The 24,701-nt window shown below is 38.3% G+C and overlaps 1 protein-coding gene across 3 annotated transcripts in view; it reads left to right on the top strand.

Annotated features, from left to right (window-relative positions):
• Positions 1–24,701, top strand: part of MACROD2 (mono-ADP ribosylhydrolase 2) — a 1,992,245-nt gene that overhangs the window by 620,979 nt on the left and 1,346,565 nt on the right. For all 3 annotated transcript variants that reach the window (XM_060078113.1, XM_060078114.1, XM_060078115.1), the window contains exon 5: positions 2,332–2,448. In XM_060078113.1, coding sequence (XP_059934096.1) covers positions 2,332–2,448 — 117 coding nt within the window. The remainder of the gene's footprint in view (positions 1–2,331; positions 2,449–24,701) is intronic.

Here is a 24,701-nt window from a genome sequence, read left to right on the forward strand (position 1 = left end):
GGCTGCAATCTAAATAATGCAGACAATATTTAACAGCATATGATCAAGTATGCTATCAAATCCTATTTTAGTTATCCATTTCAAACTAATGATCTCTTTGCCAAGAAAAAAATATTCACTTTAAAATACTCTTCTTGATGCTCTTGTAAAAAAATTTAAACATAGAGAAATTAGAACCTAATTTTTTTTCTTAACAGTTTCACCTTCTGTTTCCCATCCTATAATCACTTTTTATGTTTTGATGCCTGTCTTTCCAGTACACATACATGTATATGCATGTAAGTGTGTATGTTTATAACTGTAAACAAAATTGTGACTTTACATAAAAAAATATATAATATATATACATATATATTATATATATATTTTAAACCTGGCATTTCACTTAGAAATCTTTTCATATTTAGTACTGACTCTATTTACATATAAAATTGGCCTGTTCTTTTTAACAACTACATAATAGTTCACAAAGTAAAATTGCTATTTGAAAGAGTGAACAAAATTTATCATTTTTGTAAGAGAAAAATTATATGTGTGAGTGTATAACCAGTGAAAGAGTGAACATCAGAATGTTGAAGAATTCTCTAGGTGGGAGGGCAAATGGTAGTTTTCATATTCTTCTTGCTTCTCTATATTTTTCATTTTTATATAAGAAAAATAGCTACTTTAAAATTTACACAAAACTTTCATCTAAGGAGTTTAAGATAATAACTACCATCAGTGGGGCACATAACATTGTATTAAACACTTTGCTGGTGCTTCTCAGGCATTATACTATTCAGATTCCATGCATAACCCTGTTAGTACAGCCATTATTGACACTAATTTCTAAGGAAACGGGCTTGAGCAGCGTATGGCTGGTAAAGGTAGAGTCTGGATTTCAACCTAGGTTTTCGGAAATACTGTAGTCTAGAGTAGTCTGGAATGACTACTAGAGTGCTATGACTACTAGAGTAGTCTGGCTCTGTTGTTGTGAGGGTCTTTGAGGCCCAGGTTTATTCTCAAGTTTTACAGGTATGCAAATAGTGATGTAGTAAAGCCCAGATGAGCTTGTTTCCCTAGGAAACTTGTTCAGCCAAAAACGATGTTTCCATGCCAGTTGATGGTAGCAGAGGCCATTAGACAGGTTACATGTCCCTCAGTGACAACTTCCCACTCATTATCCAGCTTTCTCACAAAATTAATAATAATAATAATAATAATAATAATGAAACAGTGATCAATTACATGGTGTTGTGGACTGTGGAGGGGAGGGTTCTTCAGACCGCTAATATCTTGGTCTGTTTTCACAGCCCAGATTACTATTCCTCTTTCTTTCTGTCTTCTAACCCTCTGTTTCAGAGTCTTGCATTTCTTCTGTGTCCAAGGGCTCATTCAGTAACTACTAAATTATGTGCATATGGTCTTGTAGCCCTCCAGCTGTGTGCTCGCCCCCAATCTAGTCAAATGAAGTTTTAATTTCCAGTGGCATCAGGTGTGCATTTTCAAAAGGTGATTCTCACCGTGAAGGGCAGACATGAGGTGGGGCAGGGATGAGAGCCAGAGGGCTGATGAGAGCCAGAGGGCTGATGAGAGCCAGAGGGCTGATGAGAGCCTGTGTTGGGGAGAGGCGGAGCCTGCTCGGTTAGCAGAGCTGCAGCAGGAGCGGTGGAGGTTCTGTTTTCATCCACGTCAAGTGAGTGAGGGGTGGTCTTCCGGGTGTTCTTCAAGACCTAAGCTAACCTCACCCCTCACCTAACCCCCGGTCAGATACCCTGCAGACACCTACTGCATTTGTGTCGTGCCACTGAGGGTGGAGGAAGTTAGAGGTCTGGTTCTTACTTTGACAGCTTCACTCTCAGTTTTGCAGTGACTGCAGATGTTCTAGAGCGCCTTTCTCACTTGCTTCTCGACGTTTCTTTCTTCTATAACCTGTGGTGTGTCAGAGGCAACACTTACCACCTCGGACATAGAATTGTTAGCATTTCTTCCCAATTCTGTGTTAGGTGACATGGAGATGATAGCTTGAAATAGACATGGTGGAAATATTTACCCAATTGAAGTTGGAAAAGGCTACGAATCAGGGCTCCCCTACCCCTAAAGAACCTGTTGTTTAACATTTAGCTGCACGCTGTTTCTGTAACCCTTCTGCTCACCACACAAACCAAAGGGAGAGAGAGAGAAAGAGAGAAGAAAACCATGTTTAAGGGATTGAATACCATGGATTTTCTTCCATGGGACTATGGTGATTTCTAAGAGGAAAAACTTGAGTTCCTTTTCTTTCCCTATCCCAAGTTTTGCATTTATTTCCAAAAGGCCAAATATGGGCTAACTTTCTTCTCTCTCCTCCAGTGGACGGCTGTATTCACAGAGCAGCTGGCCCCTGTTTGCTCGCTGAATGTCGTAACCTGAACGGCTGTGAAACTGGACATGCAAAAATCACGTGTGGCTATGACCTGCCTGCAAAATGTGAGTACAGCTCTTTCGAACACTTTCAAAATCAGATGAGCACTCTTACCTTGTTTTAGTCCTCAAGTGGGTAACTGGAAGAGGAAGTGGTAGCAGTGGTATTTAATTAAATGTGCTTTTATTAAGATTTTGTACATGGTAATGAAATGTGTTTTCCAAATACATCTCCAAATATATGTGCGATGTTTAATTGTAGGTGATTTTTGCTCGGATCTTTGACAGAGGGTCTCTGAAACAGAGAAATAAAAATGTGAGCAAAATATACCTTATAGTATTGAAGTGCCGTGGAGTGACGGCTTCTAGAAATGATGCCAATTTCTTATTCCTTGTTCAGGTTTCTTGATTGTGGATGTGTTTAGAGCAAAGGAGATCAAAGTGATGTATTGTGTTTTCAGCTGCCATGTAAAGGCTGATTGGCAATTACAGCCGAGGCATCTGTCACACTTGGCTTTCAGGAAAAGCCATTGGAATGTGGTTGTCAGAGTGAGAATGTATTTGCTCTTTGAATGTGGAATGGTCAAATTTTCCATTATATTTGAATGGAGAGAAGTATTGCATTTGATTGACCTTGTTGCTTAGTCGTTTAGCCAACTGGGTGGGGTGATGTGGAGTAAAAATACTGAAAGAGAAGCTGGTTAAAGGCACAGATTTTTTTTATCACATAATCTTCCAGGGTGGGGGGTGGAGGTAGAGGGTTTCACTGCACCATTAAGTCATGCATTGATCTGGAAATTGGGAAACCAATTAGTCGTTTATTCCATTCACCTGCTTTATGTGATACCTCCTGGTGAATACATTTTTTGTAAAAGTAAAGCTGATTTTTTTTTTTTTCTGTTTTAGTAGTGGAGAATATGTGACTAAAAAATTATGACACAATCTTTGGGCTCTGTATAGACAAGTTGTATAAAAATGAATTTCTCATGGATATGTGTGAGTGGAGAGATAGTGTGTTCTATTTTAAAGTATGTTTACATTTGAAGATTTTTAGTAAATGGTAATATATTAAAATGTTTTTTTTCTTTGTAACATTATAATACTGCGTTCTGTATACCTTACGGTGCGTTGCTAGTGAAAGTATATCCACTATATACTGTTTAATTTTTCCTTTAATGACTTCTCATTTTTCTTTCCTTGTTAGTGTTTTTACCTTGTGTGAAAGAGTCAAATCATGGGCCAAATGGCCCTCAGTCCTCCTTGGAATATATATTTATGTCAAATAAAGTCCCTTATGTGTAATGGTGTTTAGAGCACCTCTCCCTCTGACTCAGAGGCGCTGAGTGTTAAAGGTGGTTTCCCTTTAGGATTAGATGGCTCTATGTTTACCAAGATTGGTCATTCTTCCTTCTTATCACCATTACTACCTCTGTGATATATAATAGTTGACAGATTCCACCCTGAGGACAAGCAGATTATTGATGATTTTCAGATTTAAGGTGTCTGTCCTTAAACCGAGTCTCCTATTGATTTACTACTTTCTTTCCTATGAATTAAAGCACAAATCAAAAAATTTTCAACTCTGAAATGTCTGAAGACAGATAACCTCAGAATCATTAAATATGACCAAATAAAATGGTGGCTCTGCTGTTATGGATTGACACCAGGGTGACTTTGTTTCATGCGCTTGCCCCTGTTTGACATCCCTCTGTATGAGCTTCCTTTGATCGTCATTCAGCTCAGTTCAGGGCTGTTGAAGGCTTGTACACCACCAGGCACTGCGGTACAAAGATCAATCTATACCTGTGCTTGAGAAATTCCATGATTGGAATTCCTGGGCAGCCTGGGGCAAGTGAGTCTTTGTGCGACAAGGACTCTAGCCATGGAAAGTCAATCCACAGAACTCAGTACAGAATCTGTGTGAGCCGAGATACTGAATCAGATGACACACATTCAAGTCACTGTGCATCAACCCACAGGGCACGTCTAGTAAAAAAATCATCCAGCAGGATAGAAATTCCCAGACTAGAACGGCAGTGCCCCCTCAAGAAAGTCACAAACATGGAGTATTTGTGACTAGATCTTGGTATTTCTCTATGTTTAATGAGATTAATGATTTATATTAAAAACATAAAAGCAATGAAAGCAATAAGGAATGAGTAATAAGAGCTTACATGTTGCATACCACTTTGTAGTATGTCAAGTACTTTCACAAAGCCTTGTATTTTAAATTATATTTTATAAACACTGTGTATGTTCATTTTCCCTTTTCCTATCCCTGAGAGATCTTTTTCTTTCTCATCAATTTGTTTCATCCATTTCAGACTCATTAACAATCCACAGATGTGCTTTTGTAGAGAGAGAATGAAAAGGGAGCTCATTACATACTGTTTGGGTCATTTTCCCCCTCCATATTTAATAATTCCATGACAGTTTGACAGCAGAATCTAGTTCCTATTTGTCCTTTGTGACAGCGGGTTTATCATTTAAGGTACTAAAGCCAGCCATCCAGTCACCAGTGATAATATCTTCGAGCATCAGCAATTTGTTTGGAAAATGCTGTTGTCTGGGTTACAGACAAACTTGGTAATTTTGGACTGGTCTTTGCTTCTTTCATGCTTGCTAAATTAATTTATTCACAAATGCTTGTATTTGAATTACTTATACTTAGAGTCTGTATTCTGTGATTCATCATGATCAGTGGAATGATAAGCCTCAAAGATTTAGTGTTTCTTCACTGCTTGGATATTTTGAACGATGTCTTTTGATGTGGAATAGCCGATCATTCTTTTCAGAAGTAATCTTAAGAGTGGAAAGAATATTGGCCAATATTTCACTGAAGGCTATTGGTAAAGAAATGACTTAGAAAGTGGACTAAGGACTGTTTAGACAATTTGATCTTTTGGTATGTTCTCTTTTACAATATTAGATTTTTTTTTTGGATTCATAATAAAATTTAGATTTCTATGGATTTTTAGAAGCTTGTCAACCGGTTGGATGTTTCTGTTCATGCTCTCATCATTCTACCAGAGGGTCAGCTTCATGTGGGTGAGGCTTGTCTGTCTCAGTCATGATCCTAATGTCAATATCTAGCATATGTGCTGAATTAATCAATGAGTGATCAAATGAGTTGTTTCAGACAGTTTCACCTGGCAAATAGATTTTTGCCTGTTGCTTCTACTTCTAATTCTTTCCCTCCTTCACTCCACTCTGCCCAGTCCTGTAGATTAATATTCTTAAATCCAGAGTCCCTGTAACTGTCCACAAGGCTCTAGACGTGTGACCCTCTCTACCTCCCTCTGTCCTCTGCCTCCCTCACACGGGCTGCTTTGCTGGATCTTTAATGCCTTTGCATTAGTGTTCCCTCTGCCTGGAATTCTAGTCTTCCAGACACCTGCGTGCTTTGCTCCCTCACCTACCATACTTCAGATCCTTGCTCAGATGTCCCCTCAGGTGTCGTCCTAACCAACCTATTTTTAATTGCTTCTCTGCTTTATTTATAATTGCTTATCTATAGCATTTAACATTCAAATGCACAGTATCATTTACTTATTTATTTTGTTTATTGTCTGTCTCCCCATACCAGAATGAGGGCAGAGCTTTTTTTCTGCATCTTTTTCATTTATTGTTGTAAAAACTACTTAGAAACATGTATGGCTTGGAAAAATGCTTGACACATAACAGGGGTTCAGAAAGTGTTTGTCAAATAAATGAATAAAATCGGACTCTACTCCTCTCCAAATCCTTCAGTGGGTTTTTCCTCAAACACACTTGTTAACCTGATGATCTTCGGCCTTCCATGATTTACTGTTCTGTCTTGAGCTACCTACAACCGTTTATATGATCTGAATTGCTCAGAATGGCATGTCTGTACATGGGCTCTGTATTGGGGGCTTTCTAGAAGATTCTGTCTTTCTTCCTTTCTACTTGTCTTCCAGACTGAGCTCAGATATCACTTCTGCCATAAAACAACTCAACTAAAAGTGCCTTCTTTTGCCTCAAAATCCAGAAAACTGCATGTTAATGTGCTGAGGGCCCTTTTTACTTGCTACATTTTATTGTTATATATGCAAACTTTCCACCTTTCTAGAAGTCCCTTGTTTATAATGTATACTAGAGAAATATCTATCAAATGAATTAGTTGTTAAAGGTGGAGGAGATTGGTTGTTAATTGCTGGCGGGGGGGATGTAAAAAACGTATATTAATATTTCTAAGAAATTATGAAATCAGTGATATCCATTGTGTTTTTATTTATTTTTTTTAAATTTTATTTATTTTATTTTTGGGCTGCATTGGATCTTCGTTGCTGAGTGCAGGCTTTCTCTAGTTGTGGCGAGCGGGGGCTACTCTTCGTTGTGGTGCACGGGCTTCTCATTGCGGTGGCTTCTCTTGTTGTGGAGCATGGGCTCTAGGCGCATGGGCTTCAGTAGTTGCAGCATGTAGGCTCAGTAGTTGTGGCTCGCGGGCTCTAGAGCGCAAGCTCAGCAGTTGTGGCACACGGGCTTAGCTGCTCTGCATCATGTGGGATCTTCCCCAACCAAGGCTTGAACCCCTGTCCCCTGCATTGGCAGGTAGATTCTTAACCGCTGTGCCACCAGTGAAGTCCCCCATTGTGTTTTTTAAATCATATTTTAACATACATCTAATTCCAAAGTCTCTTGTCTAAGAAATTTACTCTTTTTTTTAAATTGAAATATAGTTGATTTACAATGTTGCCTTAGTTTCAGGTGTACAGCAAAGTTATTCAGTTTTATATATATATATATATATATATATATATATATATATATATATTCTTTTTCAGATTCTTTTCCATTATAGGGTATTACAAGATATTGAATATAGTTCCCTGTGCTATATGGTAGGTCCTTGTCATGTATTTTATATACAGTAGTGTGTTTCTGTTAATCCCAAACTCCTAGTTTATTACTGCCCCCCACCCCACCGCCCTTTCCCCTTTGGTAACCATAAGTTTGTTTTCTATGTCTCCGAGTCTATTTCTGTTTTGCATATAAGTTCATTTGTATCATTTTAAGAAATTTACTCTTAATGGACCTTCTCCTAAAAGTGAACAAATAAAAATAAAGAAGCCATATCAACTTTACTTAATGATTTTCAGCATAGTTCACATGTCTATTCTATTTCTTGAGAATGCTCCACTTTTAGGCTTTAGGGCTGAATAATCATCAAAGATAAGTGGAAAATATGTTAAATTTGTGTATATAAAATGGTGGAACCTGTTTCTTTTATTCCTTCTATTTAATCTTTGTAAGACATCAAAGGGTAATATTAGCATCCAACTCAGTTTTTTATTAATCATTTGAAAGGAAACTCTAGGGTGAGAAACCGTAGCATAACATGTTTGAATATCATGGAGTGGTGGGAATCAGAATCCTTATTTTATTCCCAGGTGCAATAATAATCAGATGATAGTAGCTTAAAAGGTACTGTTGATAATAATTAGTACATCTCTTGTGCCCTTCATCAAGAAATCGTAGTACTTTGAGACATTAGCTCATTAGTCCTTTTGAAATTTCTATGAGGAACTGACATGGCAATATTTTCTTCCAACACAGAGAGAAATTAAGGTAGAGAGAGGTTAAACCTGTTGCTCGCAATAGCAAGCCAAGTCTGTATTAGAGACACGGCAGTGACCAAGTAAGTTTTCCTGAGATAGGGAGAGAGTCCGTGACAAGTGTTGGCCAGGCCTGCTGCCTGTTTTTGTAAATAAAAATTTATCAGAATGCAGCCGGACCCATTTGTTTACATATTGTCTATGGCTACTTTGATGTGACAGAATTGAATGGTTGCAACCAGGATTGTATGGCCACAAGCCTGAAACATTACTTTCTGGCCCTTTGCTGAAAAAGTTTGCCGACAACTAGTCTATGACAATCCTTACTTTTTATAAAGGAGGAAGCTGAGATTTATAGAGGTTAAATATTTATTGAATTTTAATGAACGTATGTGACTTACTCAGATCACTATTGACAAAAGTGAGATTAAAATACCTGCCATCTCTTTCTTGGGACAGTCCTTGCTTCTGTTGCCTCAACAGAACATCACTTTGGGAGGATGATCTGAAGCCTTTTAAATCTTTCAAATTATAAGACCACCTTGGGGAAAAAAATGCCTGGGAAAAAATGGTCATTCTTCTCAACAGGGTCAGAATTGGAAAATGAATAAGTCAAGTCCCTGAAGGGACAGTTAATTCAAACCACCATAGTATTAGGCGATACATCTTTATTCTTTGCTTCCTCCAGTGGTGTTAGTCAGTGTACTGAAAGGGAGCCTGTAGTCCTGAGGAGATTCAGTTTCTAGAGTAGGTAACTCACAAGATGGCTTTGAGTTAGTTCTCTGCAAAACACTGCAAAACATGACCTGATTTCAACCACCGTGGCTCCCCCAGCAGGTGTCTGATTGTGAAGGCAGTGGAGAGGGCATGCTCCTAAGAGTGTGACTGCAAGTCTCTGATGGAAACCTGAGGGCCCTCATGAGCCCCTTCCAAGATTAAATGACTTACATTCCATCAAACGAAAAATGGCTTTTGAAGAACATAAAAGCACCTTCCTTCCTGAAGAGAGAGATGAGAGTTTTCCTCCTAAAATCAACTCTGATTGGCTCATTTCCCTTAAGTGCTTTAGGACTTTAATTTCTATCTGAATCTATTTCTTTATAGTCACCACCCCTTTCATTTACATTAAGGGGTTTTGTATAGTTTATCTCCTTAGTGATCCTCATGATGAGTGTGGAAAGTGAGAAGGACAGAAGGTTCTCATAATGGGCTACCTGGAGAAGCAGCAGCAACATCTCCTGGGAATTGGTTAGCGATGTAGACTCTGGTGCCCCACCCCAGACCTACTGAATCACAAACTGTGGTTGAACAAGCTCTCATATGTTTCAGTGTGAGAACCATGACCTAGACAGTGGTGTAATTCAGGGCAGAACCCTTGCCTTTTGATTCCTCGCCCAGCGCATAACACAGGCATCCTTTTGGGTCACAGATTAGGGCTTTCTTTGAAGAGACTTCTGACATGCTCTTCTTTTCCTTTGTGGCATTTACACACTTCGTGATGGTATCAGTATTTGTTTGTTTCCTTGTTTATTGCCTGTCTTCTCAAACAGGATAACAGTTTAAGGAGAGCAGAAGTCACATCAGTCTCATTCACCCCTAGCATCCTTAGGATCTAACATCATACCCAGTTCAGAGCTGGAGGCTTTCAGTACATAGTTACTAGAGGAATTAATGAAAGGATTGTCTTTGTCATTGTCCTAGTTGCACTGCCAGAAACCAACCATGAGAACACTCCAGGTAAGCGTACACGAGTCCAGACACCTGCAGAGCTAGGGCTGCTGTCCCTTGTGGTAGCATCTCTGTTACCCTGCCACCCAGCACTCTGCTTGCTCAAAGATTCTAGCACCGTAAGACAGCACAGGGGCACAATTGGCTTAGTTTGTCCACATGGTACACATATAACCTACACTTAGATTATGTTCTTTCATTTTGTTTCATTTTGATTTGACTCATTTGGGTAACACAGATTCCATCCCCAAGTAGCTTTGTGATGAAATAACTAAAAATCCTAATAGTAAATAATGTCTTTTAAAAATGTCTACATTTTGGAAGCAACTAGGTATTTACATTGTTGCATTACTGGCTGAGTATAGAATAAATGCATGTACTTGGCTTGCACTATTTGACATCTTAGCAGGCCTTCAGAGGACACTGTCTATACCTTCTTTTTCCTATGTGATCAATAGGAAATAACAGTGTAAATCAATTCTGAGAAATAATGTAAATGGACTCTCCAAGGCAATTCCCGCTGTGAGCTAAGTAGTTAGCGTTGACACTGGCATTAACCACAGGGGGAGTAATCAGCCTTTGGATGTGCCTAATCAGAGTTATCAGCTAAGATTAAAAAGGAGCTACTGTTGCGCAGGATTTAAAAGATGAACATTTGAAGGTGTTCTCATAAATTAAAGCCATCAGAATTGCTTTGAGTAATTTAGGATGCTTTGAGGTCAGGCACAAGCAAACAGGAAAGGTTAATCTCAGAGCCATGGTAGTTAATGTGCAGGAACAGCAGAATACATTTATTGAAATAAGCAGCAGATACTGAGCTAAATGAAGATTTTCCTCCAGTGCTAAAATGTTCCTTGAGTTATTACTGACATATATGATTCAAATAAAAAGTGGGTAGACTTATTAACTAGCCTTGCAATTAATCACTTATCCCAAAGATTAAATATTAGACTGCTTCATGGCTTGATTAGAGGTGTTTCCAGTTGAAAATATTGATGGGACCAAGCTCTGCACTATGGAATAAAAGATTGATTCTAGGTCAAGTATACTAATTGTCAAGGTAGAAGGTCCGAGGAGAAGTCCTGAATCCAGTATATTCTAATTGTTTGGTCAAGCCCTCTGAGCCTGGGTTTCCTCATCCATGATTAGCTGTGGGTGGGCATATCTACCTTAGGCAGGTTTCTTAAAGAGTAGACACAGAACCACTTTTTAATAGTGTAAGACATATAGCTATTATAAGATTCTATTATTACTTGTAAACTACTTCCCATGCCTTATTAACTTACTCAATCTATGTTTATTGATGCTTTCTCTGGGCTTGAGTGATCTTCTAGAGTGTAGAAAACTACAGTGAAGAAGATAGCCAAGGTCCTGTCCTCTTCGATCTTAGGTTCCATCAGAGAGAGGCAGAAAATAAAGACATGCACGTAAAAGCAAAGCCTCTCAGATGATGGTAAGGGCTATGAGGAAAATAAAAACTTCTGAGAGAATGGACAGTGGAATGAGGGGACTACTTTTCCATGGTGGTCAGGGAAGACCTCCCTGAGGAGGTGATGCCTGAGCTGAGAGCCATGTAGCTATCTGGGGAGAAAGTCATTGCTGGCAGAGTGAAAGCACTTTACCACTGGGTTAAGAAAAATCACCTTGCCTGACATGTAAAACAAGATAGTCCATGAATTTTTTTCTTTTTTTTTTTTAACATCTTTATTGGAGTATAATAGCTTTAAAATGTTGTGTTAGTTTCTGCTGTATAACAAAGTGAATCAGCTATACATATACATACATCCCCATATCTCCTCCCTCTTGCGTCTCCCTCCCACCCTCCCTATCCCACCCCTCTAGGTGGTCACAAAGCACTGAGCTGATCTCCCTGTGCTATGCGGCTGCTTCCCACTAGCTGTTTTACATTTGGCAGTGTATATAAGTCCATGCCACTCTCTCACTTCGTCCCAGCTTACCCTTCCCCCTCCTCGTGTCCTCAAATCCATTCTCTACATCTGCGTCTTTATTCCTTTCCTGCCCCTAGGTTCTTCAGACCATTTTTTTCTTTTTTTTTTTTAGATTCCATATATATGTGTTAGCATATATGGTATTTGTTTTTCTCTTTCTGACTTACTTCACTCTGTATGACAGACTCTAGGTCCATCCACCTCACTACAGATAACTCAATTTCATCTCTTTTTATGGCTGAGTAATATTCCATTGTATATATGTGACACATCTTCTTTATCCATTCATCTGTTGATGGACACGTAGGTTGCTTCCATGTCCTGGCTGTTGTAAATAGAGTTGCATGAACATTGTGGTACATGACTCTTTTTGAATTATGGTTTTCTCAGAGTATATGCCCAGTACTGGAATTGCTGGGTCATATGGTAGTTCTATTCTTAGTTTTGTAAGGAACCTCAGTACTATTCTCCATAGTGGCTATATCAATTTACATTCCCACCAACAGTGCAAGAGAGTTCCCTTTTCTCCAAACCCTCTCCAGCATTTATTGTTTGTAGATTTTTTGATGATGGCCATTCTGACCTGTGTGAGGTGATACCTCATTGTAGTTTTGATTTCCATTTCTCTAATGATTAGTGATGTTGAGCATTCTTTCATGTGTTTGTTGGCAATCTATATATCTTCTTTGGAGAAATGTCTTTTTAGGTCTTCTGCCCATTTTTGGATTGACTTGTCTGTTTTTTTGATATTGAGCTGCATGAGCTGCTTTAAAATTTTGGAGATTAATCCTTTGTCACTTGCTTCATTTGCAAATATTTTCTCCCATTCAGAGGGTTGTCTTTTCATCTTGTTTATAGTTTCCTTTCTGTGCAAAAGCTTTTAAGTTTCCTTAGGTCCCATTTGTTTATTTCTAGTTTTATTCCCATTTCTCTAGGAGGTGGGTCAAAAAGGATGTTGCTGTGATTTATGTCATAGAGTGTTCTGCCTATGTTTTCCTCTAAGAGTTTGATGGTGTCTGGCCTTACATTTAGGTCTTTAATCCATTTAGAGTTTATTTTTGTGTATGGTGTTAGGGAGTGTTCTAATTTCATTCTTTCAAATGTAGCTATCCAGTTTTCCCAGCACCACTTATTGAAGAGGCTGTCTTTTCTCCATTGTATATTCTTGCCTCCTTTATCAAAGGTAAGGTGACCATATGTGCGTGGGCTTTCTATCCTGTTCCATTGACCTGTATTTCTGTTTTTGTGCCAGTTCCATACTGTCTTCATTACTGTAGCTTTGTAGTATAGTCTGAAGTCAGGGAGCCTGATTCCTCCAGCTCCGTTTTTCGTTCTCAAGATTGCTTTGGCTATTGGGGGTCTTTTGTGTTTCGATAAATATTGTGAAATTTTTTGTTCTAGTTCTGTGAAAAATGCCATTGGTAGTTTGATAGGGATTGCATTGAATCTGTAGATTGCTTTGGGTAGTAGAATCATTTTCACAATATTGATTCTTCCAATCCAGGAACATGGTATATCTCTCCATCTATTTGTATCATCTTTAATTTCTTTCATCAGTGTCTTATAATTTTCTGCATACAGGTCTTTTGTCTCCTTAGGTAGGTTTATTCCTAGATATTTTATTCTTTTTGTTGCAATGGTAAATGGGAGTGTTTTCTTGATTTCATTTTCAGATTTTTCATCATTAGTGTATAGGAATGCAAGAGATTTCTGTGCATTAATTTTGTATGCTGCTACTTTACCAAATTCATTGATTAGCTCTAGTAGTTTTCTGGTAGCATCTTTAGGATTCTCTATGTATAGTATCATGTCATCTGCAAACAGTGACAGCATTACTTCTTCTTTTCCAGTTTGGTTTCCTTTTATTTCTTTTTCTTCTCTGATTACTGTGGCTAAAACTTCCTAAACTATGTTGAGTAATAGTGGTGAGAGTGGGCAACCTTTTCTTGTTCCTGATCTTAGTGGAAATGGTTTCAGTTTTTCACCATTGAGGACGATGTTGGCTGTGGGTTTGTCATATATGGCCTTCATTATGTTGAGGAACGTTCCCTCTATGCCTACTTTCTGGAGGGTTTTTATCATAAATGGGTGTTGAATTTTGTCCAACGCTTTCTCTGCATCTATTGAGATGATCATATGGTTTTACTCCTTCAGTTTGTTAATATGGTGTATCATGTTGATTGATTTGCGTATATGAAGAATCCTTGCATTCCTGGGATAAACCCCATTTGATCATAGTGTATGATCCTTTTAATGTGCTGTTGGATTCTGTTTCTTAGTATTTTGTTGAGGATTTTTGCATCTATGTTCATCAGTGATATTGGCCTGTGGTTTTCTTTCTTTGTGACATCTTTGTCTGGTTGTGGTATCAGAGTGACGGTGGCCTCGTAGAATGAGCTTGGGAGTGTTCCTCCCTCTGCTATATTTTGGAAGAGTTTGAGAGGGATAGGTGTTAGCTCTTCTCTAAATTCTTGATAGAATTAGCCTGTGAAGCCATCTGGTCCTGGGCTTTTGTTTGTTGGAAGATTTTTAATCACCGTTTCAATTTCAGTGCTTGTGATTGGTCTGTTTATATTTTCTATTTCTTCCCGATTCAGTCTTGGCAGGTTGTGCATTTCTAAGAATTTGTCCATTTCTTCCAGGTTGTCCATTTTATTGGCATAGAGTTTCTTGTAGTAATCTCTCATGATCTTTTGTATTTCTGCAGTGTCAGTTGTTACTTCTCCTTTTTCATTTCTAATTCTATTGATTTGAGTCTTCTCCCATTTTTTCTTGGTAAGTCTGGCTAATGGTTTATCAATTTTGTTTATCTTCTCAAAGAACCAGCTTTTAGTTTTATTGATCTTTGCTATTGTTTCCTTCATTTCTTTTTCATTTATTTCTGATCTGATCTTTATGATTTCTTTCCTTCTGCTAACTTTGGGGGTTTTTTGTTCTTCTTTCTCTAATTGCTTTAGGTGTAAGGTTAAGTTGTTTATCTGAGATGTTTCTTGTTTCTTAAGGTAGGCTTGTATAGCTATAAACTTCTCTTAGAACTGCTTTTGCTGCATCCCATAGGTTTTGAGTCGTTACGTTTTCATTGTCATTTGTGTCTAGGTATTTTTTGATTTCCTCTTTGATTTCTTCAGTTATGTCTTGGTTATTAAGTAGTGTGTTGTTTAGCCTCCATATGTTTGTATTTCTTTCAGATTTTTTCCTGTAATTGATATCTAGTCTCATAGCGTTGTGGTCAGAAAAGATACTTGATACGATTTCAGTTTTCTTAGATTTACCAAGGCTTGATTTGTGACCCAAGATATGATCTATCCTGGAGAATGTTCCATGAGCATTTGAGAAGAAAGTGTATTCTGTTGTTTTTGAATGGAGTGACCTATAAATATCAATTAAGTCCATATTGTTTAATGTATCATTTAAAGCTTGTGTTTACTTATTTATTTTCGTTTTGGATGATCTGTCCATTGTGAATTGCCATTTATTTATTTATTTATTTATTTATTTATTTATTTATTTATTTGCGGTATGCGGGCCTCTCACTGTTGTGGCCTCCCCCGTTGCGGAGCACAGGCTCCGGACGCGCAGGCTCCGGACGCGCAGGCTCAGCGGCCATGGCTCACGGGCCCAGCCGCTCCGCGGCATATGGGATCCTCCCAGACCGGGGCACGAACCCGTATCCCCTGCATCGGCAGGCGGACTCTCAACCACTTGCGCCACCAGGGAGGCCCGCTATTTTTATTTTGAGAAGAAAAATTAATTCCGCCTCTGTTCTGTTTTGTTGCTGTTAGCTAAGTGAAGCAGAGGTAACTTCCTCGGTACATTTGTGGCAGTGCCCTTCCAAATCTGTTTGCAGTCTAGGTGGTGTGTTTCCCATTAGCACCTTCATTTTTCAGAACCCTGTAGAGTTTTCTCCATTTCTAATCACACATTATTTGTGAAATCCCTATAATTTCCTGAGGGCTTCTGAAGGTTTCCTTTCCCTACCTGTGACATTTTGAGGAAAGATTTATTCCCCATCTGTGTTTATTCTGCTTTGTGAAGATCATCAGAGACAACCTCAAATGTATTTTTGCAAATTCTCTTTCAAATTGTGTCTGTTTTGCATTTACAGTTCAGTTACCCATTTGAAGGTGTATGGAGGACAAGGGGGTATCTTAGAAATCCCCATCTTTCCAGACACTCAGTTTTTTCTTTCTTTCATCATGGAGCATGATGCCAAATGATTGTCTTTCCTTACATGGCCAGGTGATTTTTTTCCTGTTTTAATGTTACTCCTCTACTTGGGTGTGTCACATACATATATGTATACATATACATGGACACATCATTTTTCATGTGCTCCCTTAGAAGTATGTTATTATGCTGAATACAGATTTCCTTCTGCATTATAATGTGTTTTATGAGTATAGAATTCAGGGCTTTTTTTTTCAGTTTTTGGGGCTATTTGGGAAAGTATTCTGGGAGAGTTTGGGGGTGGTTTGATGGAACTGAGATGGAGGACTTTAGGGATCCCCTGGGAAAAGTATACTTTGCATCTAACAATCTGTCTGGTACATACTAAGTAGTGATAAGTGTTTCATTCATTCAGAAAACACTGATTGGTTCCTAAAATATGTGCCAGGTGCTTGGCTTATCTTTTGGAAAAGAATGATATGCAAAACAGACAGGGAGCTTGCCCTCCTGGAATTGAGTTGAGGTGAAATGAACAAGTGAGTTACCCAAGATCACACAGATTTAAGTGATGAAGCCTTACCGGGAGTCCAAATTGTCAGTTTTTCCGTCTGTGATCCTTTCTTCTTTTTCATGGAGGTTTTCTTTGGGGCTTCATGTAGTGAAAAATCTGGTGGTGTTGACCTTCTTGCCTCATGCTTCTTTGGGTGTTTCCTATGCAGTGACCAGTGGCAATGGTCAGTGGATTCCAACATATTTGTACCCTGGGAGGGGAGGAGGGACATGGCACACCTCTCTTTGTCTAATATAGTAAATAATTCTGGAAAACCTTTTTCTAACTTGGCATCAGGGGTACAGGCCTTTCTTTTTTTTTTTTTTTTTTTTTTTTTTTTTTTGCGGTACGCGGGCCTCTCACTGTTGTGGCGTCTCCCGTTGCGGAGCACAGGCTCCGGACGCGCAGGCTCAGCGGCCATGGCTCACGGGCTCAGCTGCTCCGCAGCATGTGGGATCTTCCCGGACCGGGGCATGAACCCGTGTCCCCTGCATCAGCAGGCGGACTCTCAACCACTGCGCCACCTGGGAAGCCCATGGCCTTTCTTAACTTGGGTGTGGTGTAACAGTTGCCCGACATTTTCTAACGACATATAGAGCACAGTCCGGTAATCCCTATGAACTCAGAGTTTGATATTTCACATTAGTTAAGAATAAGGCAGACAGTGATTTGTAAACACTTTTTTCAGTAATTAATTGTGATTTGATATCCATATGTTTTAGTAAAAAAAATCTTTTGGATCTCTAGTCCCTCAGTCAGAATGTAAACATGCATTGTTATACAATGTGGAAACCAATTAAACAGACAAATTCATTACCTATGGATTCATTCTATTTATTTTCTTTAGAAGCGCCTTTTAAAAATAAGATTGACACCTGTCTGTCAAAGCATCCATACCAAGTTATGTTTCCCACACATAAAAGACATGGGTGGAGTTCAGGAGTCCTTGCCTATCCTCTGGTGTTATGGCCTCTCTGCTCATTTGTTTACTTTCCCTTTCTTTTTTCCCTTAGTGCTTTGTAATTGCCTGTCACATTTTTCTTGAACTGTTTGATTGATTGACTTGTGGCATAATCCATTTTAGAGATAGACTTTCTTTCTGTTGATATTCACGTCCCATTAAATGGTTAAGAATGTGGGCTTTGAAGCCCAACATTCTGGGCTCAAGTTCAGGCTCTGGATTTGGGCAAGTTATAAAACCTCTTTGTGCCTCAGTGTTGCCACCTGGACATGGGAATAAGAATAGCCCTGCTCTCACAGAGATGCTGAGGATTATGGGTCAGTGTCTGGCTGCACTCAGAGCACTGCCAGACTCCATGTAAACGCTGTATAAGGTGAGCTGTTTTTCCCTGAGGTTATCCTGACCACCTTATCTGAAATGTCACCCCATCACTCTCTATTCTCTTGCCCTGCTTTACTTGACATCACAGCTCTTATCATCATCTGAGGTTATTTTATGTTTTATTGGTTTGTTTATTGAATGTTTGTCTCTTCCACTAGAATGTAATCTTCATGAGAGCAGGGACTTTATTCACTATTGTATCTCCTGGTCTGAGGAAGTCTTCAAAACCATTTGTGAATGATCAAATGTATGTGCACAGAAACTTTAATTACTTATAATTATTAGCAGAGTTACTGGAAGAAGTAGCCTTAGAAAACATTTAGTTTCGTATTCTACTCATTTGGCTCTTCCAGGAAATTGGCTAATAGTTAAAAATAAGCCAGGAAAATAGCATTAATATACTGGGAGGTCAAGCCCATATTTGACATTTGGTATATCTACCAAGAATGTTTTAGGTGTGCTGTACATTTTTCCCCCTATTTCTCAAAACTGTAGATTAAGTAGTAGTGTCAGGATGAAATAAGGCAGAGAGGAAGAGGTTTAAAAAACTTGACCTGGGAAGCATGTCCTGACTTGCTTGACTGAAAGCCAATAGATTGATAGGGAGGTCCTTTCCCATTGATTTAATCTGTGTTCACAGATGATTTCCAAGCTCAATTTATTGTTTAACCTCATTAAAATAAAGTGATAATTTTATGGGTTTGAAATATGTTATGACTGACTTTCTGATTGAGACTGCTAGCCCTAGAGCTTACAACTTACATGTAAATGTGTTCAAAGGGGAAATATTGATGTTTGTTTCCTCTGTGTTCACACTGTTCAGACTTTATGGTGAATAACAAAGCTTTACAACTTGTTTTTCACAAATAGGATGCTAGAGACTTGCAGCAACATGGAAAATCTATTTATTATTTTGTGTCAGAGTTATCTGGGCCATCTCCCCCTTTACAGACCCGCAGAGCTAATTGTTGCTTGGGGTAGAGAAGGAAATGGCATAATAGCCAGTGGTTAGAGAATATTAATTTCACATAAATAGAATTTCCTTTTATTACAGGGAAGGTAATTTTCTGACCACTAGGCAATAGAGTGGAATTTACTGTTAACCCCAATTTTGCCAGATGGGTGAAGGCATAACCCACCCCATCGTGACTTTAGGACTTCTGACATAAAGTTTTAAAAATATAATTACAGTTTCTTGCTTAGGAATCACCTCTGCTTTCAGCACTTGTAGTTGCAGCTATGGTCCTGAGACCACTGCATCAAGTAGGGAAAAAAAGAAAATTGAGGTGATTTGAGGAAGAGAGAAAAAAGTTTACATGGGGTGTTCATGCAAAAAAAAAAAAAAAAAACCCTTAACCATAGCATGTATCTGGGTAATGGGCATATTCAGTGGGTGAATATCCCAGTTATCATAAAGCCAGTCCAACATGGCTTGTATGTGAAGCATATAAACTGCTTCATCTCAGTGTTCCACTTGGCATTTATAGGGGGAGTTGGACAGTCCCCCTTCTCAGAGTAAACAGACCTCACAGTAGATTTTACCCAGTCCATCATTTTGGAGAATGTTATGTGTCTGGATCATCTGTAGCTCACTTGTTCCCTAGTGAGCAGTGAGTCCTGTGTCAACCCAAACAGGTTCTTCTGCTCTGCAACATTCAAAACCAAAGACAGTGCCCCTAAACTAGTCCCTCTCACAAACTATTTTAGTAAATGTTCTTCAGGAAGCTAAAGATACAGATCCACAAAATGAGACAACTCCATCACAGTATACGCTCTCGTTTCAGTAGTGTCTTGACCGCCCTACGTGGACTACCTTCTTGGTGACCAGAGGTGCCTTCGTTGTCTTGGTGTAATTTTTCCCTTTTCAGGCTGTTTTGTGGCCAAAACTCAGACTGACCAAAATCTAAGCATTGTCTAGCATCAAGGCCCAAGCCAGAACTTCCTTTTTAGCTACTACAGATAACAATAAACAAGGAAAGGTATGTTTAGCATGGTTCTTATTTTGCATCTCCTTATGTACCCAGTGAGCCAACTTGGGAATCAGATCTACTACCATTCCTAAACTCCACTGGTAACTTTTAACTTTAATAACTGCTCATGGTGCAGCTGCAGATTTACACCATGTGACTAGGGTTCAAAAATTCTACATTACTGGCCTTTTCATCTTTTCTCTTCCCAAACCATGCATTTCTGTGAGCCAAGGTGGGCCTGGTAAATCCCAATTCTGCCACTTCTTTTTTTTTTTTCATGTGATGTCTAAAACATTTATATTAACATATTTCCATACAAATAACCCAAAGAAAGTTTAATATTAGTTGTTTTTTGTTTGTTTGTTTGTTTGTACTGCAGGTTCTTATCAGTCATCAATTTTATATACATCAGTGTATACATGTCAATCCCAATCGCCCAATTCAGCACACCACCATCCCCACCCCACCGTGGTTTGCCCCCTTGGTGTCCATACGTTTGTTCTCTACATCTGTATCTCAACTTCTGCCCTGCAAACCGGTTCATCTGTACCATTTTTCTAGGTTCCACATACATGCGTTAATATACGATATTTGTTTTTCTCTTTCTGACTTACTTCACTCTGTAGGACAGTCTCTAGATCCATCCACATCTCAACAAATGACTCAATGTCGTTCCTTTTTATGGCTGAGTAATATCCCATTGTATATATGTACCACATCTTCTTTATCCATTCATCTGTCGATGGGCATTTAGGTTGCTTCCATGACCTGGCTATTGTAAATAGTGCTGCAATGAACATTGGGGTGCATGTGTCTTCTTGAATTATGTTTTTCTCTGGGTATATGCCCAGTAGTGGGATTGCTGGATCATATGGTAATTCTATTTTTAGTTTTTTAAGGAACCTCCATTCTGTTCCCCATAGTGGCTCTATCAATTTACATTCCCACCAACAGTGCAAGAGGGTTCTGTTTTCTCCACACCCTCTCCAGCATTTGTTGTTTGTAGATTTTCTGATGATGCCCATTCTAACTGGTGGGGGGTGATACCTCACTGTAGTTTTGATTTGCATTCCTCTAATAATTAGTAATGTTGAGCAGCTTTTCATGTGCTTCTTGGCCATCTGTATGTCTTATTTGGAGAAATGTCTATTTAGGTCTTCTGCCCATTTTTGGATTGGGTTGTTTGTTTCTTCAATATTGAGCTGCCTGAGCTGTTTATATATTTTGGAGATTAATCCTGTGTCCATTGCCATTGATTCGTTTGCAAATATTTTCTCCTATTCTGAGGGTTGTCTTTTCATCTTTTTATGGTTTCCTTTGCTGTGCAAAAGCTTTGAAGTTTCATTAGGTCCCATTTGTTTATTTTGGTTTTTATTTCCATTACTCTAGGAGGCAGATCTAAAAAGATCTTGCTGTGATTTATGTCAAAGAGTATTCTTCCTATGTTTTCCTCTAAGAGTTTTATAGTGTCCGGTCTTACATTTAGGTCTCAAATCCATTTTGAGTTTATTTTTGTGTATGGTGTTAGGGAGTGTTCTAATTTCTTTCCTTTACATGTAGCTGTCCAGTTTTCCCAGCACCACTTATTGAAGAGACTGTCTTTTCTCCACTGTATATCTTTGCCTCCTTTCTCATATATTAGTTGACCATAAGTGCATGGGTTTATCTCTGGGCGTTCTATCTTGTTCCATTGATCTATGTTTCTGTTTTTGTGCCAGTACCATATTGTCTTGATTACTGTAGCTTTGTAGTATAGTCTGAAGTCAGGGAGTCTGATTCCTCCAGCTCCGTTTTTTTCCCTCAAGACTCCTTTGGCTATTCGGGGTCTTCTGTGTCGCTATACAAATTTTAAGATGATTTGTTCTAGTTCCAGTAAAAATGCTCTTGGTAATTTGATAGAGATTGCATTGAATCTGTAGATTGCTTTGGGTAGTATACTCATTTTCACAATATTGATTCTTCCACTCCAAGAACATGGTATATCTCTCCATCTGTTGGTATCATCTTTAATTTCTTTCATCAGTGTCTTATACTTTTCTGCATACAGGTCTTTTGTCTCCCTAGGTAGGTTTATTCCTAGGTATTTTATTCTTTTTGTTGCAGTGGTAAATGAGAGTCTTTCCTTAATTTCTCTTTCACAATTTTCATCATTAGTGTATAGGAATGCAAGAGATTTCTGTGCATTAATTTTGTATGCTGAAACTTTACCAATTCATTGATTAGCTCTAGTAGTTTTCTGATGGCATTTCTAGGATTCTCTCTATATAGTATCATGTCATCTGCAAACAGTGACAGTTTTACTTCTTCTTTTCCAATTTGTATGCCTTTTATTTCTTTTTCTTCTCCGATTGCTGTGGCTAGGGCTTCCAAAACTGTGTTGAATAATAGTGGTGAGAGTGGATATCCTTGTCTTGTTCCTGATCTTAGAGGAAATGCTTCAGTTTTTCACCACTGAGAATGATTTTTGCTGTGTGTTTGTCGTATATGGCCTTTATTATGTTGAGGTAGGTTCCCTCTATGCCCACTTTCTGGCGAGTTTTTATCATAAATGGGTGTTGAATTTTGTCAGAAGCTTTTTCTGCATCTATTGAGATGATCATATGGTTTCTATTCTTCAATTTGTTAATATGGTGTATCACATTGATTGATTTACATATATTGAAGAATCCTTGCATCCTTGGGATAAAATCCCACTTGATCATGGTGTATGATCCTTTTAATGTGTTGTTGGATTCTCTTTCCTAGTATTTTGTTGAGGATTTTTTCATCTATATTCATCAGTGATATTGGTCTCTAGTTTTCTTTTTTTGTAGTATCTTTGTCTGGTTTTGGTATCAGGGTGGTGGTGGCCTCATAGAATGAGTTTGAGAGTGTTTCTTCCTGTGCAGTTTTTTGGAAGAGTTTGAGAAGGATGGGTGTTAGCTCTTCTCTAAATGTTTGATAGAATTCACCTGTGAAGCCATCTGGTCCTGGACTTTTGTTTTTTGGAAGATTTTTAACCACAGTTTCAATTTCATTACTTGTGATTAGTCTGTTCATATTTTCTGTGTCTTCCTGGTTTAGTCTTGGAAGGTTATACCTTTCTAAGAATTTGTCCATTTCTTCCAGGTTGTCCATTTTATTGGCATAGAGTTGCTTGTAGTAGTCTCTTAGGATGCTTTGTATTTCTGCGGTGTCTGTTGTAACTTCTCTGTTTTCATTTCTAATTTTATTGATTTGATTCCTCTCCTTCTTTTTCTTGATGACTCTGGCTAATGGTTTATCAATTTTGTTTATCTTCTCAAAGAACCAGCTTTTAGTTTTATTGATCTTTGCTATTGTTTTCTTTGTTTCTATTTCATTGATTTCTGCTCTGTTCTTTATGATTTCTTTCCCTCTGCTAACTTTGGGTTTTGTTTGTTCTTCTTTCTCTAGTTCCTTTAGGTGTAAGGTTAGTTTATTTACTTGAGATTTTTCTTGTTTCTTATAGCTTGTATAGCTATAAACTTCCCTCTTAGAACTGCTTTTGCTGCATCTCATAGGTTTTGAATTGTCGTGTTTTCATTGTCATTTGTCTCTAAGTATTTTTTGTTTTCGTCTTTAATTTCTTCAGTGATCTCTTGGTTATTTAGTAACGTATTGTTTAGCCTCCATGTGTTTGAGTTGTTTTATTTTTTTCCCTGTAATTCATTTCTAATCTCATAGCGTTGTGGTCAGAAAAGATACTTGATATGATTTCAATTTTCTTAAATCTACTGAGACTTGATTTGTGACCCAAGATGTGATCTATCCTGGAGAATGTTCCATGCCCACTTGAGAAGAAAGTGTAATCTGCTGTTTCTGGATGGATTGTTCTATAAATATCAATTAAATCTATCTGTTCTGATGTGTCATTTAAAGCTTCTGTTTCCTTATTTATTTTCATTTTGGATGATCTGTCCATTGGTGTAAGTGAGGTGTTAAAGTCCCCCACTATGATTGTATTACTGTCGATTTCCTCTTTTATAGCTGTTAGCAGTTACCTTATGTATTGAGGTGCTCCTATGTTGGGGGCATATATATTTATAATTGTTATATCTTCTTCTTGGATTGGTCCTTTGATCATTATTTAGTGTCCTTCCTTGTCTCTTGTAACATTCTTTATTTTAAAGTCTACTTTATCGGATATGAATATAGCTACTCCAGCTTTCATTTGATTCCCATTTTTATGGAATATCTTTTTCCATCCCCTAACTTTAAGTCTGTATATGTCTCTAGATCTGAAGTGGGTCTCTTGTAGACAGCATATATATGGGTCTTGTTTTTGTATCCATTCAGCAAGCCTGTGTCTTTTGGTTGGAGCATTTAATCCATTTACCTTTAAGGTAATTATCACTATGTATGTTCCTGTGACCAGTTTCTTAATTGTTTTGGGTTTGTTTTTGTAGGTCCTTTTCTTCTCTTGTGTTTCCCACTTAGAGAAGTTCTTTTAGCATTTGTTGTAGAACTGGTTTGGTGGTGCTGAATTCTCTTAGCTTTTGCTTGTCTGTAAAGCTTTTAATTTCTCCAACGAGTCTGAATGAGATCCCTGCCAGATAGAGTAACCTTAGTTGTATGTTCTTCCCTTTCATCAGTTTAAGTATATCATGCCACTCCCTTCTGGCTTGTAGAGTTTTTGATGAGAAATCAGCTGTTAACCTTATGGGAGTTCCCTTGTATGTTGTCATTTTTCCCTTGCTGCTTACAATAATTTTTCTTTGTCTTTAATTTTTGCCAGTTTGATTACTATGTGTCTCGGCATGTTTCTCCTTGGGTTTATCCTGTCTGGGACTCTCTGTGCTTCCTGGACTTGGGTGCCTATTTCCTTTCCCACGTTAGGGAAATTTTCGACTATAATCTCTTCAAATATTTTCTCTGGTCCTTTCTCTCTCTCTTCTCCTTCTGGGACCCCTATAATGCGAATGTTGTTGTGTTTCTTGTTGTCCCAGAGGTCTCTTAGGCTGTCTTCATTTCTTTTCATTCTTTTTTCTTTATTCTGTTCCCCAGCAGTGAATTCCACCATTCTGTCTTCCAGGTCAC

This window comes from Mesoplodon densirostris, chromosome 16, assembly GCF_025265405.1.
Source record: "Mesoplodon densirostris isolate mMesDen1 chromosome 16, mMesDen1 primary haplotype, whole genome shotgun sequence".
In the NCBI taxonomy this organism is placed as follows: domain Eukaryota; kingdom Metazoa; phylum Chordata; class Mammalia; order Artiodactyla; family Ziphiidae; genus Mesoplodon; species Mesoplodon densirostris.